A 17,500-nucleotide genomic window follows, 5' to 3' on the forward strand; every position below is an offset into this window, starting at 1 on the left:
AAGGTTGACGACGAATACATGGAGGGCTTGACATTTGTTCATGTGTGTGTGTGTGTGTGTGTGTGTGTGTGTGTGTGTGTGTGTGTGTGTGTGTGTGTGTGTGTGTGTGTGTGTGTGTGTGTGTGTGTGTGTTGTATACTTATAGTGACTCATGGGTTACTATTCAAGCATGAGTTAAAATACAGCATTCAATTTATTATTTCTGATTAATTAATTAATTAAGTGTCTGTATTTAGTTTGTCCATTTTATTACCAGAAGTAAAACTATTACAATCCTGTAGGTCAGTGAGAGATGACTCTACACAGACAAGTGAAATACTAACTTACGACAAGGAAATTCAGTCAGTGATATCAACAGAAATAGAGACGCAGACGGATCCTGAAGAGGACAAACGTCCGTTAGAGTTGGTGGAAGATAAATCCGAGGTGTTATACGTTGTTGTGGTGTGGAGTTGAGTGGATTGTGAATGTTGGCGTTTTGATCGTTTGTAGAAACTCTTGGAATTTCTCAGGAGGGTTGAAGTGTCCGTTTGTACTCAGTTGGAAAGGAATTTACAGAGCCATGCATTTGATGGTGTGTGTGTGTGTGTGTGTGTGTGTGTGTGTGTGTGTGTGTGTGTGTGTGTGTGTGTGTGGTGTGTGTGTGTGTGTGTGTGTGTGTGTGTGTGTGTGTGTGTGTGTGTACATTGCTGTGTGTCTGTTTGTCTCTCTACTTATTTGTTTGTCTGTTTCTCTCTCTACTTATTTGTTTGTCTGTTTCTCTCTCTACTTATTTGTTTGTCTGTTTATCTGTTTGTTTGCTTTTGCTGTGTGTCTGTTTGTCTGTCTATATGTTTGTCTGTCCATCTGTTTGTTCACTTTTGCTGTGTGTCTGTTTGTCTGTCTGCTTGTCTGTATGTTTGTCTGTCTATTTGTTTGTCTGTCCGTCTGTTTGTTTGCTTTTACTGTGTGTCTGTTTGTCTGTCTGCTTGTCTGTATGTTTGTCTGTCTATTTGTTTGTCTGTCCATCTGTTTGTTTGCTTTTACTGTGTGTCTGTTTGTCTGTCTATATGTTTGTCTGTCCATCTGTTTGTTCACTTTTGCTGTGTGTCTGTTTGTCTGTCTGCTTGTCTGTATGTTTGTCTGTCTATTTGTTTGTCTGTCCGTCTGTTTGTTTGCTTTTACTGTGTGTCTGTTTGTCTGTCGATTTGTTTGTCTGTTCATCTGTCTGTTCACTTTTGCTGTGTGTCTGTTTGTCTGTCTATATGTTTGTCTGTTCATCTGTTTGTTCACTTTTGCTGTGTGTCTGTTTGTCTGTCTATATGTTTGTCTGTCCATCTGTTTGTTCACTTTTGCTGTGTGTCTGTTTGTCTGTCTGCTTGTCAGTCTGTTTGTCTGTCTATTTGTTTGTCTGTCCATCTGTTTGTTTGCTTTTGCTGTGCATCTGTTTACCTGTCCATCTGTTTGTTTGCTTTGCTGTGTGTCTGTTTGTCTGTCTATTTGTTTGTCTGTTTATCTGTTTGCCTCTCCATCTACACGTCATCATAATTATCATAGCAATAACCACATTCACTCTCAGGTTATGACGTCCGATGGTCGGATGAATTCTGGTCATTATCTTGCCTACACACACTCAACCATGCAGCCGTCAGCAGTCACGTAAGTACCACCCAAACACAACACTCAGCATCCTCTGAACACGTCTACCTTCCTCCAGTTACAGTGCACTGACGTATCATGGAACTGTACAGGCAGTGTGTTAGCCGTCGCGTATGGAAGATTTGACCACGAGGGATCGTCTTCCCATCAGGTTGAGTCTCAAGTTGGTTGCATTTCCGTTTGGATTTTATTTCGTTTTTCTGTTGTTTTGTAGTCGTTTCTTTGCACGTGGAATATTGATCGACGTGTTGTGAATCCCAATAAAGCCGACGTCACAATCGAGCTTTCTGTGAGTCGTTGGTAGATCAACTGCATGTGTATATGATGTTATCGTGCAGAATCAGGGACGTTTATTGATTGATGAGAAATTGCAAGTAACATATGCTTATTGGTCATTAATTTAGTGAAGTAATGACTGCAATACATAATTAATATATTATGTTAATTATTAATATATGTAATGTTGACATTAATGTAAAAATATTAATAGATTAAGTTGTTATTAATATTAATTAGTTTATATATTTTAGCATTTTGTAGATTGATATTAATAGTAAAGGATGAATGATGATACTATGTCATGTACGGGTGTTTCAATTGTGTTGTAGACGAGTCTCATGTGTGTTGCTTTTCATCCGAGTCTACCGTCAGTCATTGCTGGAGGAACATTTAGTGGTTTGTTCAGTAGTGTGTGTGTGTGTGTGTGTGTGTGTGTGTGTGTGTGTGTGTGTGTGTGTGTGTGTGTGTGTGTGTGTGTGTGTGTCACTCTGTGTGTGTGTGTGTGTGTGTGTGTGTGTGTGTGTGTGTGTGTGTGTCACTCTGTGTGTGTGTGTGTGTGTGTGTGTGTGTGTGTGTGTGTGTGTGTGTGTGTCACTCTGTGTGTGTGTGTGTGTGTGTGTGTGTGTGTGTGTGTGTGTGTGTGTGTGTCACTGTGTGTGTGTGTGTGCATGCGTGTGTGTCTGTGTCTGTGTGTGTGTGTGTGTGTGTGTACAGTGTGAGTGAGTGTGTGAAGTATGTGTGTTGCTCATCTCTGTCAACAGGAGAAGTGATGGTATGGAATACAATGCAAGAGGACGAGGCAGCTGTGGCAACATCCGGCATCGGCGACAACTCACATAAAGATGCTGTAGCAAAGGTAGCTCATGTAGACCGACCTAAATTCAACATTAAAATTACTGTAACACATTTAAGTATCGTCAAAAAGTGTCTTCATAGAATGCACAAAATCCTCTAACAATTTGGCTACCATAGCATGTCATCAGTAAACTGTAGTTCATTCCAAACAGTCGTACTGAATGCATTAGATCTGGAGCCCAACAGACGTCCATCCATGTTATACAAAATTGTGTAATACAATCATCTTTACACAATTGGTGCCTATAGTCCACAACCAGATTGAAAAATTGTTGGAGCCATAGTGCACCCTTGTCGTAGACCGTTTGTCACTATCTTCTGATTTCACTCCCTAGGTGCTTTGGATTCCAGACCCTCACACACTGAGCAGCAACAAATTCGTTGTAAGTAAGCAAACAACTGGAATACACACGGCTTATTGTGTTTCATCATTCTCTCTTTGACTGGCAGTTGCTCACGGCTGGAAATGATGGGAGAATTCTGTTGTGGCAGTTCAATCCGAAATCCCATCAACTCAAACTCATTCAAAGGTTGGATTGAATGAGAATGTGTTTGTGGGATGAAATTTGTTGGAATGTGTGGGTGTTAGGTATGTGATGTTGACAGACAGTGTTCCTCGGAGAATGAGAATTAGTAAAGCGCCCGGGAATTCTCCAATGGGAGGTGGGTAGGTACATCTTATTGGTATAGTGTAGGTGTATGTGTCTAGTACGTTTGGTGTTTGTGTGTCTATCCGTGTGCCCATGTATGTGTTGTCTGTCTGTTCATGTGTGTGTCCGTATATCAGTCTGTGTAAGCGTGTGTGTGTGTGTGTGTGTGTCCGTGTGTCCATGTGTGTGTATCCGTCTGTCCATGTGTGTCCGTGTGTGTGTCCATGTGTGTGTGTGTCCATGTGTGTGTGTGTCCATGTGTGTGTGTCCGTCCGTCTGTCCATGTGTGTCCGTGTGTGTGTGTGTGTGTGTGTGTCCGTCCGTCTGTCCATGTGTGTCCGTGTGTGTGTGTCCATGTGTGTGTGTGTGTGTGTGTGTGTGTGTGTGTGTGTGTGTGTGTGTGTGTCTGTCCATGTGTGTCCGTGTGTGTGTGTGTGTGTGTGTGTGTGTGTGTATGTGTGTCTGTCCGTGGTCGGTCTGTATACTATCACTTGCATCTCTATTGTGCATCACTCAATCATTTTCTCCTGTAGTCACGTGCTTGTCATTTTCACATGAAAACAAGACCCAGTTCATCGCTTGCACAGAAAACGGTGGCGTCTTCAAGTGCATTCTGTCAGATGTACACACAGGTACAATACATTTGTGTCATTCTTAAATGATGGAAAAAAATTTAGTTTTCATTGACTTTTACTGAAGTTTTATGCTGTTGCAGGATCTGATCATGAGCATTGTCCAATTACGTTTACGTATGTTGCGCATCATGGTCCCGTGTATGGTGTGGATTGTTCACCATTCCATCGGAATCTGTTTATTACATCGAGCACTGATACAACAATACGGATCTACAATATGCTGCAGGTGAGACACAACCAGACCGACAGGCAGACACACAGACAGCTGGATGGACAGACAGACAGACTGACAAACACAGACTGACAGACACAGACAGACAGACTGACAGACACACAGACAGACACACAGCCCGATAGACACAGATTGACAGACACATAGACAGACAGACAGACAGATACAGACAGACAGACAGACAGACAGACTCACTGACAGACAAACATACTGACAGACACAGACAGACAGATTGACAGACACACAGACAGACACACAGCCCAATAGACACAGATTGACAGACACATACACAGACAGACAGACAGACAAACAGACTGACAGACACATCGACTGACAGACAAACAGACAGACTCACTGACAGATAAACATACTGACAGACACAGACAGACAGACTGACAGACACACAGCCCGTTAGACACAGATTGACAGACAAACACGTAGACAGACAGACAGGCAGACAGACTGACAGACACACAGACTGACAGACATATAGACAGACAGACAGACTCACTGACAGACAAACATACTGACAGACACAGACAGACAGACTGACAGACATATAGACAGAAACAGACAGACAAACAGACAGACAGACAAACATACTGACAGACACAGACAGACTGAGACTGACAGACACATTGAGAGACAGACAGACAGACACACAGCCCGATAGACACAGATTGACAGACAGACACATAGACAGACAGACAGACAGACTCAGTAGATTGCTTGTATTTAGTGTTTAGAAATGTAGCATAGAGTTTGTGTTTCAATAAATGAAATTGACAGACAGACAGACAGACAGACACTGACAAGACTTTCTCTAACAGTTCTTCTCTATTGCAGTCTAAACCAGTGATGTGTATTGAGCCTGGTGCTGGATATGTGTTTGCTACTGGATGGTCACCAATTCGTCCAATGGTTCTAGCCGGAGCCACAAGCGACAAACAACTACAGTTCTATGATCTCAGGGTGAGAAAGAGTGACGTCACAGTAACAAATTGACTACACACGTGTGGTATGTTTTCTGCAGGAGAGTCACATCACACCAGTCACAACCGTTGAGCACAAGAAAGGACTCTATACCCTTCAGTTCAACACAAAACGGTAGCCAACAGCGTCACAATGGATTGGCAACATGTGCACGCATACACACACACACACACACACACACACACACACACACACACACACACACACACACACACACACACACACACACACACACACACACACACACACATTCGCACAACTGTATATTCCATTTGGCATGCACCTGCAATCGAGTGATGAGAATGAGGTGTCCAAAGTTACAGGAAGGAACATCCAAAATTGCTCACTCCGAGACACACTCATGCATACACACAACATTCCTGTCTATTTGCATCACGTGCTAACGGAGTGCCTCACAGGTTGCATTACTACAAGTAGGAGCCAGTCTTTCACATAAATGCAGGGCATTCTCGCAGAACTTCGAAACTGAACACAATTGGCACAACATTGTTAGCGAATCTCTAAATATATTAATTAATCTATTTAATCGGCTGTTTCCATGACCGAAAGTATGCAACAATACATAGCTGGCTAACATTGAAATTTCGAAAGTGGAGCAGCCATGGCCATGGCCATGGCAGCCACTGAGGCTCCGTCGGCCCTGTCTTTCACATTTGCTCATGTTTGTCTAACACTATTGCTCATGTTTGTCTAACACTATTGCTCATGTTTGTCTAACACTATTGCTCATGCTTGTAGGCATCGATTGATAGCAAGTGGAGACGCAGGCGGTACGGTGAAAGTGTGGCAACTGAATGACGAACTGGTAACACAAGGCTTGCACGAGATACAAGAACTAGACCAACTAGCCGAGTTTGGTCTTGATTAGAGTCGCACGCTGATGGCGTGTATGCTGGTGTGTAGATGGATGGATTGATCACAATGTGTGATGTCGATTGGTTAAGTCAATGGATTATACTGTATAATAGAATGTGTATATTTCTTACTACCAGGTGGAGTTAGTCGTTCTTGCTTTCTTGGATTGTTGCTCTTGCTTGTTGTCTTCGTGTTCGTATTCGATTTCAATGCGATTGTGACGCTTTGGTAGTTTGCTTCGCGTTTTTGATGATGATGCTGCTGCTGCTGTGGTTTCGGGTTCTGTCTCGGTTTCTTGGTCTTCTGATTCGCCTTCTTGTTCCTCGTCTGATGAGTTGTAGTCCTGTTGAGATGATGGTTAGCAAGATGGTAATGCACACATGCCACACACACACACACACACACACACACACACACACACACACACACACACACACACACATGCACCCACTCTCTCTCACACACACACACACGTACACACACACATGTACACACACACACATACACACGTACACACACACATGTACACACACACGTACACACACACACAGACACACGCGCACACACACACACACACACACACACACGTACACACACACACACACGTACACACACACACACACGTACACACACACACACACCACACACACACACACACACACACACACACACACACACACACGTACACACACACACACACACACACACACACACACGTACACACACACACACACACACACACACACACACACACACACACACACACACACACACACACCAATTTACCTCTAAATCACTGACATCACTCTCTTCAAAATCCTCATCGGCCACAAACTCCACCTCCACCTCATCGTCGGTCTACCAAACTCCAATATCAAACAGACAACTCAAACTCCACACAAACCACCAACCTTCTCCCCCTCTTCGACCTCTTCACCAACTTCTTCATCCGAATTCATCTCTTCCTCGTCTACCGCCTTCTCGAATGCAGTAGAAGGAAAGTTATAAATGTCTCCGTACTAGACGGTGATACAATGCAATACAAATGGTCAACAAATGTTTGTACGAAAGTCGAGTATCTGTTCATTACTGTGCCCTTCTGTAGCCTCTCTAGTAGTTCCCGTTCGATGGCAGTGTCCAAACGAGCGGCAATGAGTGCCTTTCTCTGTACACAACGGATACAATTAACAACATTTAGACACTCGATGCATGTGCATGCATGTGTATTTAACTGCAATATGATCGATTGTTGCCTTTTTGTTGCTTTACTGTCTGCCTGTGCATCGAATGTTGTGTTTCTTGTCTATGAGAAGTCTGTATTGTCAACCGCCTGCATGCCTTGCTGTCACTCTTGCCAGAATGAGCAAGTCTGTCTGTCTGTCTGTGAGTCTGTCTGTACGTCTGTCTTTCCGTCCATCTGCCTATCTGTCTGTTTGTCTGTCTATTCATCTGTGTCTGTCTGTCTTTCTGTCTGTGAGTCTGTCTGTCTTTCTGTCTTTCCGTCCGTCTGCCTGTCTGTATGTCTGTTCGTCTGTCTGTTCGTCTGTCTGTCTGTCTGTCTGTCCATCCATCTCCATCTGTCAATATTTTCATCACTCTGTGTGCTCGTTATTCAGTCTGTGATCACCCTGCCTGCCTGCAACCTTGCCATGTCAACCGTCATTGACTAATAGCTGCAACTGCTCTATACTGCACACACTAAAAATGCAACCTCACCTCTCGTCTTAGGTCCCTCTTCTCAACTTTTCTATTAAGTGGCACCAACTTCTTGCTACAAACAGACACCAACAACCATCCATCACTCCATACAAACAACAATTAAGTGCCACAACTAACTGGCTTCTCAACGTCAATCTCCGAATGCGAATCAAATACTACAGACACAACCAACCATACACACATTGCAACGCTGTGATCCAGTGTATGTACCTGTGTGATCTTTGTGAATCGTTGTTTGCATTTGTGGATGAGAAATTTGGGCCAATAAATCAAGTGACGATTAATCTGCAAAAATCAGATTCACTCTCATTCTCATATGTTTACATACACGTTTGTTATCAGGGACTGTGGAAGTAAATTCATTAACAATGAGTGCAGGCACTGTATTCCAACTGTTTGGCCAGCTGGCCATCCCTTGGGCTATGGAGGCATTCCGTAACCCTAGTGCATGCGTGCCTCGAGTAAACTTAACTAGCTGTGATGTTCAAGTCCAAAGCATCTAAAGTCCTCTCTGTAAAGTTTAGAACCATGAGATGTCTAGACTCATTTGTCCAGACCTGCTCCGAAGACAGACAAACAGCCAGCCAGCCAGCCAGCCAGCCAGCCAGCCAGAGAGACAGAGAGCAGACTCATTGTAGAGAAAGACCTCTCACTGCTTGCACTTGTAGCAGGCAGCATTACCAAGCGAGCTATGGCACATGCTCGTCTAAAGAAAACCGTTGGCCATCTGAAAGTTTTCGTAAAAACTAAAAACATGTTGCAAACAGACGCCATCACAACTCAGTTCATGCCCTTTAGACTTCAGTATGTCACATTGCGGTGTGTCAACCCTACTTCAATGATGTTTGAAAACTATGTTAGAGTAAGGGGCTGTCCGTAAATAGCAATAGTTTTTTACTCTGTAAATTTTCCAAACTTCGCCAGACCCACCACTCACCCTCTTGCTTTGTGCTACATAAATATTGAAGACACATGTACCAGTACATTGAATATTGCAGTATTTAATAAAGTATTTTAATAGTCTACACGACATCTACATGCAGTTGGCACGTGGTTAGCTATATGTGCATACTGTGTTTATCAGTTATATGGGGAAAAATATGTATCAGTAGCAGTTTTTTGACTGGACGCAGTCCGTACACTCAATACAAAGTGTGCCAAAAGACGTCATCGATATTCTTTTTACTTTGAAAACTTCAGAGACCCACCACCCACAAACGTAAAGTTTACAGAATGAAAAACTATCGCTATTTACGAACAGCTCCTAAGTAACTGGGTGTATGAAATTCTATTCACTCAAACGTGTCGTCTACCTGTTTTAGAGCCGTCGGATAGTTCTTCGACAATTTGACTTTTTCCCACATGTTCACAGGACTGTGAGCTCGCTCGATCGTCTTCATGTACAAGAAACAAATTCCTACATACAAAACATCAACACACTCACACATAATTAACACAATAAAAGTGCATCCATTGATGCATTGTGAGATGCATCCTTCTAATACAATCAAATAGACTGAGACTTTTAATGGAACACGAGTGTGTGTTTACCGTTTTCCTCTCTAATGGTAGCATATCTGCTGTTTGCCAGTGGACAAGCCTGCCGTGAACACAGACCTGTGACGTTGTATTCGTTCCTACAGAACGTGTTCGTTTTTGTCCTAGGAAACACAATACAATACAGAGACTGTATGTCGTGTATTACATATAAACTAATTTTATATGTTTCATATACTTCTAGTAATTATATATTAACTATTAACATTAAATATGTAAAATAAATCAGGGTGTGTGTGCATGTGTGTGTGTGTGTGTGTGTGTGTGTGTGTGTGTGTGTGTGTGTGTGTGTGTGTGTGTGTGTGTGTGTGCAGGCAGACAGTGAAGCAGACAGGCAGGCAGACAGTGAGGCAGACAGTGAAGCAGACAGGCAGGCAGACAGTGAGGCAGACAGTGAAGCAGACAGGCAGGCAGACAGTGAGGCAGACAGTGAAGCAGACAGGCAGGCAGACAGTGAAGCAGACAGGCAGGCAGCCAAGCAGACAGACAGACAGACAGACCAACAGACAGAGTGAAGCAGACAAGTAGAGTGACACAAACAGCCAGACAAACTGACAAACAAACAAACAGAGAGACAAACAGACAGCAAAGCAGACCGATAGACCGGCAGCAGAGCAAACTACACGTATTTACAAGTAGGATCCATGCTATTATTATCTAGTTTAATAAAAATGCAATTAATATTAAACATACAATAAATATTTAATTAATTAAAACATATTTAATTTTATTGATATTTATTACACACAGTAGATATAGCTTCCCTAAAATTATACAAATATAACTACAGTAAATCATACAACAGATGATATAGTTTCATACAGATAACGTGCGTTAGGCCTACTTTGCTTTGAACGAACAGAATCCATATTTGATTGTCTGCCATATCACCTAGACGCGACAAGTCAATGAGACATAGCTATAGAAGCTCAATCGTCGTCTTGACTAAACCTCATCGTGCTGCATGATACGCAGAAGTCGAGAAATCAACTTCCAGATGTAGATTTGCAGTCGCGCATGCGCAGATTAGTTTTATAGGTAAGTCCTGGTTGTTCTGTTTGGGCGTTTTCTAGTTGATTTTGGTCTGTTTTCGTGTCGTTTTGTGAAGGATGGTGGAAGGAGGTGTCGTCGGACCGAAGCTGTTTGGACTGTTTGAGTTCAATTCGGTGTCAGTCGCCGGAAGAAGAAACGTGAGAGAAATCGACTGTTTGCTTGGCACGGTTCGTTCTGTAGAGACGTGGATGTGTTGTAGGTCGTACTGACGTGCTTTGCTGCGTACGGGCTAATTGGTCTGGGTATTTATTCTTGGAGAAAATCGAAGAAAAAGCGAGCAGCTCTAGCGGATGGCGCGTCATCTACGTGATAGACAATTTAGGACACTGAGAAATTGCTGTAAATTATAACGTGCTGAGAAACAGTTCGTTTGTAGTGGTTTTGTGCGGACTAGTCGAATATGTCGTGTGTGGACGTAGCAACAAGTGAAAATGGCACAAAATTATAATCAGAGTTCACGTGTTTGATTAATTAAGTAAGTTTTGTAAAAGTTTATTTTACAATAGTTTGCCCCATGTGTGTAGCTGAATAACAGCAAGTGAAAATAGGATTTTTGCTGAGTCTCACAATCCAAAATAGACAAAGAGAGTTACTAAACTAGCCAGTACTGTGAGCACTACCAAACTGAATGACCCGGGAGACAACTGTAGTCCTGTAGGATGAAACTGCAGCTGCACGTCTCTTAATTCCGTTTCCAATCTTGTGATATTGTATGACAGTACTTTGCCGTGTTGATCTTGTCTCAGTTGTCCGGGTAGAGAAGCAACTGTTGTGTTTAGCATCGAGACAGAAGATGTCACTCCAATGACACTAAACGCCACAGTGAGTATCTCAATCCCTAGTCTTGTTGGCAACCCCCAGTTGTCAAAGGTATTTGCCTCATTATGAATTTGGAGCAGCAAACAGATAAATGAAGTCAACTCGAGAAGAATGATGGCAGACAAAATCCATGAATGTCGTCGTAACTCATTGGCTGACGATCTGATGAGATTGAGACGACAGACAGCCATGTTGGTGCCTTCAAACTGCAGCGAAGGTCTCTGGCTCTCGTTCCACAGTTGCTCTTGTATTTGGTCATCCATGACTGGGTCTCTGGCAAACGAATCGACTTGTCTTCGAATGATGACCGAGCAGTAGGTGAACCAAAAGAGAACGGTCAGCCTCGAGCCAAGTTTCCACATTCTACAAGCTAACGACACAACAAAGTCAGCTGTGTGGTAGAGTGTCATGTCTACAAACGTGTGATGACCACTGGTAAATGCACGAGAGTAAGAATAGAGCCATACAGCTTGCTTTGACAAACAAGCTGCAAAGAGTGATATCACAATGAGACTCAATACAAATATATCACACCAACTGTGGATACTCCAAGAGCCTTCCATTTTCATTGTGCGATGGTACAGTCTCCTTACCATTGTCTGCTTCATGCTAAAGAAGAGGTAAGCTGTGGCCAGAAGGCTACTGACCAACTGTGGTGACACTGCAATTTGAGTCCAAAGTGAAGAGTATGGTAGAGATAGATTTTCTTGTGTTGCATTGTGTGATGCATTGCTGGTAAAGTTGACAGAGTCACGATGCTCAAAGAAGGAAACCTTTGTTGTAATGAGACTGACAACCCAATTGTATGTGAGACCGAGTTCCAGTAGAATAAAGGCAACAATCCATGGCCACGATGCTTGTAGGTTTTGCTTTTGAAAGTTTATTTCTGTTGATGTTGCTCCCAACGACCAAAAGTAGGTGAGAAATTTGAGAGGAAAACAGACCTGTAAAATAGTGTATGTTAAAAAAAATAGTTAAATATTATACTGGGTGCGTGGACATTGTTTCTCAAGACACAATACTGTGTTTTGTGTGCATCAAAATGTCTGTTCATCTATATGCGGTTTGCTTCCTTACTCACAGATTTAATTATACAATTTGTATGTACACCTATAGAGTGACATGTTGGTATGTTTACATCATTGCAATTAACAATTGAATAAAATTGTTGCTTAGCTTTAGATCAAAATAGATTAAACTATATACGTGTTCCCTACCTTAATTGTATTTCTAGTCTCACTCTTTGGTATTCCGTGAAGATTTCCCAGCAGGTGATCTTCTAGACGTTCAACTTCTTTCTTTGTTCGCTTCTCACCTTCTCTAGCAGTTGAGATCAGCTCATCTAGTCGTCCATCTATTGCGCTTTTTGACTCATTTACATGCCGCAGGTAGACGGTCTCCATATTTGTCAGCTTTTTCTCATATTTTTCACTAGATGCCGACAGTTTGCCGTCTAGCCAGTTGGTTTGCTGCGCTAGCGCAAATTCAATAGCGGAGAGACGCCGAGTGATTTCGCCATACTTTTCTTCTTGAGCTCTCGTCCAGCGCTGCAGAGCGACATCAATGGAATCGATACGATCACCTAGAGCTCTAACGGCTCTCGTTGTCTCTTCACTCATATGATGACCTCTAAGTCTCTACAACTGCTGCTACTAACTATTCGTCGCAATAGTCGACACTCACGTGATCATTGTCACATAGCTAGAGCTACTATACACTAAGACCTCTAGTAATACAGTAGATGGTTAATTTAAACTTTCGAAGCGTATAACAAATATAAATTCTACACTATCTATACTTACTATGAAACAGTTTACCGTAAACACCGCAACAATACTTTAGGTATCTACAAGCAGAAAGTCGCTACAGTAGGACCCTTCTGGGCCACGGCAATAAAAAATGAATCTTTCGCTACTCTTCACAAGTCTGAACGAATACTAGCTAATTTCAAACTGCAGCAAAGCGCCGTGAGTAAAGTATACATGCACACAAACAATTGGCAAGTTAGTAGGGTACATGACTACTGTCAGTCACATGACATGTGTGTCGGGCCCTAATTAACTTAACGCAGCACGTGGTAAAGGTAAACGCGCGCACAAATAAAGCCTGAGTGTGAGACTATACTAGAGCAGTCTGGCTACGGAGGAGACCGAAAGCGATCGCATCAACTCGATTGATGCAGTTTTGCAGCAATGGAGTGCAGATCAAGAAGCGAAATACAATGAAATCACCCAACGCCTACTTTCTGCCATCGACTCTTCGTTGACGCAGCAAACGCGGTTGTTGGATCGCAGATTGTCGGCATTCGAGGAGAAATACGAGAAAAGATTGACGGACATGGAGACTGTCTATCTGCAGCGTCTAGAAAAGTCACAACGCGCAACTGACGGCTTGATAGAAAAGTTGAGTTCAACTGTTGGGTGTTGGGCAGACAATGAAGTAAAACGTATAGATACACTAGAGGACCACGTTCAAGGAAACGTTTACGCAAATGAGCCTGTGAATGAGGATTTTATGCCTCTAGAGACAGAACAGGTAAGACTGCATGCTAGATGTCTAGACAACAAGCATGCATGTAGACTATGTATAACTCTCTATATTTATATATGCTTCGAGGTTTACAAGAGGCTATAGATTTCTTTATTTAATGCTTGATTTTTACGTTTGAGTATTTTAAATCTAGACTACATGTACTCTCAGAGTCTCTAGATCTACAGTGCATTGTGTGCACACTAGCTCTAGAGTCCACACGTCAGGAACATTTGATAGAGTCTTTAAACGTTTTAATATAGTACAGGAATCTTTTTATCTTATTTTTAATGTAGAGCAGATCATTGTACTGATAAATAAATAATAAAAATATATTATGATATTTTAGAAAGAAACACTCACAGGAAGCCCATGCAGTATGGCATGTATATAGTTAGACTGTTTTGTAGATCTACTCTACTCATCTGTACCAAATACATAAACATTTCAAATTTAGTTGCTAGTTGCAAATTCAGTGTGTGCATAAGTACGATTATACAGCGTGCAGAAATGGTATAGTTATTGATACTGTGTGTGTGTGTGTGTGTGTGTGTGTGTGTGTGTGTGTGTGTGTGTGTGTGTGTGTGTGTGTGTGTGTGTGTGTGTGTGTGTGTGTGTGTGTGTGTGTGTGTGTGTGTGTGTGTGTGTGTGTGTGTGTCACTGCACGTATCTAGAGAACATACATGGTGCATCATATAGTGTAAATATTTAATGTACTGCATGTACACTTTCTACAGCCTCTTGCGCAGTCTCTAGCTGTCTCAACGACCGCAAGATGAGCGTAAAGCCTTCAGAGGCTTGGGGTTTCCTTTTGCGTCTGAGGTTGCGTGGTCACGCGAGACTAGTAGAGTGCATGCGTGCGAGCTCCGCTCCTCTCCACTCAACGCCACCGCTCATCTCGGGCACGTTAGTGCAAGTTTCTTCTCTTCAGCGAAGCTTTCTTTGCAAAATCGGGCCAATTTTAACTTAGCCGAGGCTTCGTCTAGTAAGATGTTCTTCGGTTGCAAGCTTAATTAATTAGCTAAACAATGTGTTATAGTCATGTTGTCTAGCCTCTCTTGCCTCATAAGTTATAAGCGTGTTCAGGTTATCTAAATACTAGAAGGAAAACTCGCATTTTAATTAATTAAAGCACATCATAGCCCTTACACTAAAATGTCAAAGAGTAGAAATTTTGAGGGGCAAGAGCTCGACTCTTCCGGCATCTCCACGATCTACGCCATACAACTGTATAGCTAGCTACTGACTATTGTAGAATTCATAAATTCTGCTAACGTGCTATTGATATTATTGCCTACATTCAGGTCTGTCGCCCGTTAAAGTTTATCACGTACTTTTGGTCTTTCGGAGCAGCAGCAAACAACAACATGTCTTCAGATGTACCATGGAAACAAAAATGGGAATGGTACTTGCTCTTCATTTTTTTACAACTTTGCCTTCTTTACGACATGGTTATGTGTTTGATGACAAACGAAGTTCCATTTTTTCAAAATGATTTCTCCACGAATTGTAGTACGTCAAAGGAAAACAGGTCTCTGCATTACTCTTCGAAATGGGTACAAGTGACATTGAGCCCCCAATTTGTCAGTTGCTTCATTGCCACAGCTTATTAGTTTTATGGCATGAAAATAGTGATGTTGAAACAACTCTATAGTCGCACAATGAGAATGGAAGACTGTAATAGAATTCACAGTTCATGTGGTGTAGTGATGTTGAGCTTGCTAGTAATGTTACTTTTTGCAGCTTCCCTAGGCAAGCACGCTGCGTGGGTCTATTCGTACGCTAGAGAATTTCTTAGATGCGGTCACAAGTTTCAAGACTTATCTTACTACTACATGATTGATTTCGTCGAGTCGATAGTTTTTAGGATGTGGAAATTAGGATCGAGACTGACTGTTATGTTTTGGTTTACCTACTGCACTGTCATCATCAAGAGGCAAGTCGACTCATTCGCTAAAGATCCAGTCATGGATGATCACATACAAAACAATCTGTGGAATGTAAGCGAAAGATCTTCTCTCCAATTCGATGGTACTATTATGGCTGTGCGTCGTCTCAACTCCATCAGATTATCAACCAATGATCTCAGACGACATTCTTGGATGTTGTCTGCAATTCTTCTTCTAGAGCTAATTTCCTGTATTTGTCTGTTGCTCCAACTGCACAAGGATCCGCATACTTTTGACGACCTCGTATTTGTAGCAAGAGGAACAATCGAAGCATTGGCTGTGGTATCGAGTGCCGTTGCGGTGACCTTTTCGATCTCATTTATGAACGCAGCAGTAGCCGCTTTACCCGGACAACTAAAGCGTCGTCAGACGGGCAGTGTATTGCCTTACAATGTTATGAGACTGGAACAGGAGCTGCACGACGACGAGCTGCAATTTCATCCAACCGGATTACAATTGTCGTCTGGCTCTTTCAGCTTGGTTGTACTCACTATTCTTGCTAGTTTGGTTACTTTGTTTGTCTACTACGGACTTTGAAACTTGGCTAATTCTCTACATGCTAGCGATAGCTCTTTCGTTTGCAGCCTGCAGAGCTCATAAATGCCTTAGATGAATCGCGCTATCTGCAGTAGTATGTGCATGAGCTAGAAGTTGAACTAGAACTTTGATTTCTTGCTGTGCATGGCTTCTATAACAGTTAACTATAGCTCTAGCAGCAAGCTGCGCATGCCAGAGCAAGCGTACTAGAGTATCTAATGCTGGTTTTAATTACTAGACAGTAAAACATGCATGAGTTAATTAGAAACGTGTTGTTGGTGTTGAAATGTATATTGCGTGCATGTTATAGAGAGCTAATGCTCTATAGGATAGAGTTCAAAGCGGTGCAACTTCTACTGTCTAGTTATAGCTAAAAGTGTATATGCATGTCATCATAAAAGTCAATAGATAACCCAACAGACGTCATTGGCTAACCTCCATGGTTTTGGCTCTAGATCCGCCTATGGGATACTGCAGTCTAGTTGAGCATGTCTGTTGCCTAACAGAAGCCCTTCTATGCTAAGTGTGTGTGTGTGTGTGTGTGTGTGTGTGTGTGTGTGTGTGTGTGTGTGTGTGTGTGTGTGTGTCATGCGCAAAGCATGGATATGGACAAATCGTGGATTTCTAGTTATCTGGGTAATTTGAGGGTTATATATACGAGTTAGGGTTAGGGTTATGGGCTACGGATTAGGGTTAGGGTTAGGGTAAGGTTAGGGTTCGGTATGCATGCTTTGTACAGGCAGTCTATGGATTGTACCGGGCAACCTATGGATTGTCCAAATCTGCGCTTTGAGCACAACATATACCAGCAATGGTTCTTGTGCTCTAGACCTCAGTTTCTCGTATGTCCCGTACACAACATTTCCTCTCTTCTCTAGCTGAGTTTAAGTAACTCTAGATCTAGAATTGCTTTGACATGCTAGTCATTCACGAACGCTGCAAATTAGTTCGAGTTTTCTACTTTCAGTGTAGTTACCGAAGTGTTTTTATCTCGAGTAGAGCCAAACGAAGACAGGACATCTGCCAAGACAACAGCGCCTCCCTTCAGACAACATGCATGATATTTCACTATCCGCTGAGATTCCTGAAACGCGCAGTTGACACGATGTGACTGTGGTCGATATATCAAGTACCGTGGTTGTTTAGTGAAATCAAAGCGTTGGATATATAATATAAGGA

At 42.3% G+C, this 17,500-nt stretch overlaps 4 protein-coding genes across 4 annotated transcripts in view; 2 read left to right on the forward strand and 2 right to left on the reverse strand.

Moving 5' to 3' along the window:
* The window catches only part of LOC134181320 (cytoplasmic dynein 2 intermediate chain 2-like), a 7,802-nt gene extending 1,513 nt beyond the window's left edge, over positions 1–6,289 (forward strand). Inside the window, exons 2-16 of the mRNA XM_062648578.1 lie at positions 282–426; positions 493–574; positions 1,559–1,638; positions 1,697–1,789; positions 1,853–1,927; positions 2,247–2,313; positions 2,679–2,773; positions 3,108–3,155; positions 3,223–3,302; positions 3,362–3,435; positions 3,956–4,054; positions 4,138–4,283; positions 5,136–5,261; positions 5,323–5,396; positions 6,042–6,289. Coding sequence (XP_062504562.1) covers positions 282–426; positions 493–574; positions 1,559–1,638; positions 1,697–1,789; positions 1,853–1,927; positions 2,247–2,313; positions 2,679–2,773; positions 3,108–3,155; positions 3,223–3,302; positions 3,362–3,435; positions 3,956–4,054; positions 4,138–4,283; positions 5,136–5,261; positions 5,323–5,396; positions 6,042–6,171 — 1,414 coding nt within the window. The 3' untranslated portion in view covers positions 6,172–6,289. The remainder of the gene's footprint in view (positions 1–281; positions 427–492; positions 575–1,558; positions 1,639–1,696; positions 1,790–1,852; positions 1,928–2,246; positions 2,314–2,678; positions 2,774–3,107; positions 3,156–3,222; positions 3,303–3,361; positions 3,436–3,955; positions 4,055–4,137; positions 4,284–5,135; positions 5,262–5,322; positions 5,397–6,041) is intronic.
* On the reverse strand, positions 6,159–10,444 carry LOC134181328 (protein MAK16 homolog). The gene is made up of 11 exons (XM_062648590.1): positions 10,386–10,444; positions 10,279–10,325; positions 9,429–9,538; positions 9,191–9,294; positions 8,088–8,162; positions 7,995–8,032; positions 7,875–7,929; positions 7,249–7,323; positions 7,070–7,177; positions 6,945–7,016; positions 6,159–6,501 (listed from the first exon to the last, which is right to left on the reverse strand). Exons 1-11 carry the CDS (start codon positions 10,398–10,400, stop codon positions 6,289–6,291), a joined length of 912 nt encoding a protein of 303 aa, XP_062504574.1. The 5' UTR covers positions 10,401–10,444; the 3' UTR covers positions 6,159–6,288.
* A 468-nt stretch (positions 10,445–10,912) lies between these two features.
* Positions 10,913–12,925, reverse strand: LOC134192203 (uncharacterized). Its single transcript, XM_062660909.1, has 2 exons — positions 12,524–12,925; positions 10,913–12,250 (listed from the first exon to the last, which is right to left on the reverse strand). The coding sequence occupies exons 1-2, from the start codon at positions 12,923–12,925 to the stop codon at positions 11,051–11,053; spliced, it is 1,602 nt and encodes a 533-aa protein (XP_062516893.1). The 3' UTR covers positions 10,913–11,050.
* A 2,244-nt stretch (positions 12,926–15,169) lies between these two features.
* Positions 15,170–16,332, forward strand: LOC134195908 (uncharacterized). Its single transcript, XM_062665006.1, has one exon. The coding sequence runs from the start codon at positions 15,458–15,460 to the stop codon at positions 16,319–16,321; it is 864 nt and encodes a 287-aa protein (XP_062520990.1). The 5' UTR covers positions 15,170–15,457; the 3' UTR covers positions 16,322–16,332.
* Positions 16,333–17,500: the final 1,168 nt, after the last annotated feature.

This window comes from Corticium candelabrum, chromosome 1 (genome assembly GCF_963422355.1).
Source record: "Corticium candelabrum chromosome 1, ooCorCand1.1, whole genome shotgun sequence".
In the NCBI taxonomy this organism is placed as follows: Eukaryota; Metazoa; Porifera; class Homoscleromorpha; order Homosclerophorida; family Plakinidae; genus Corticium; species Corticium candelabrum.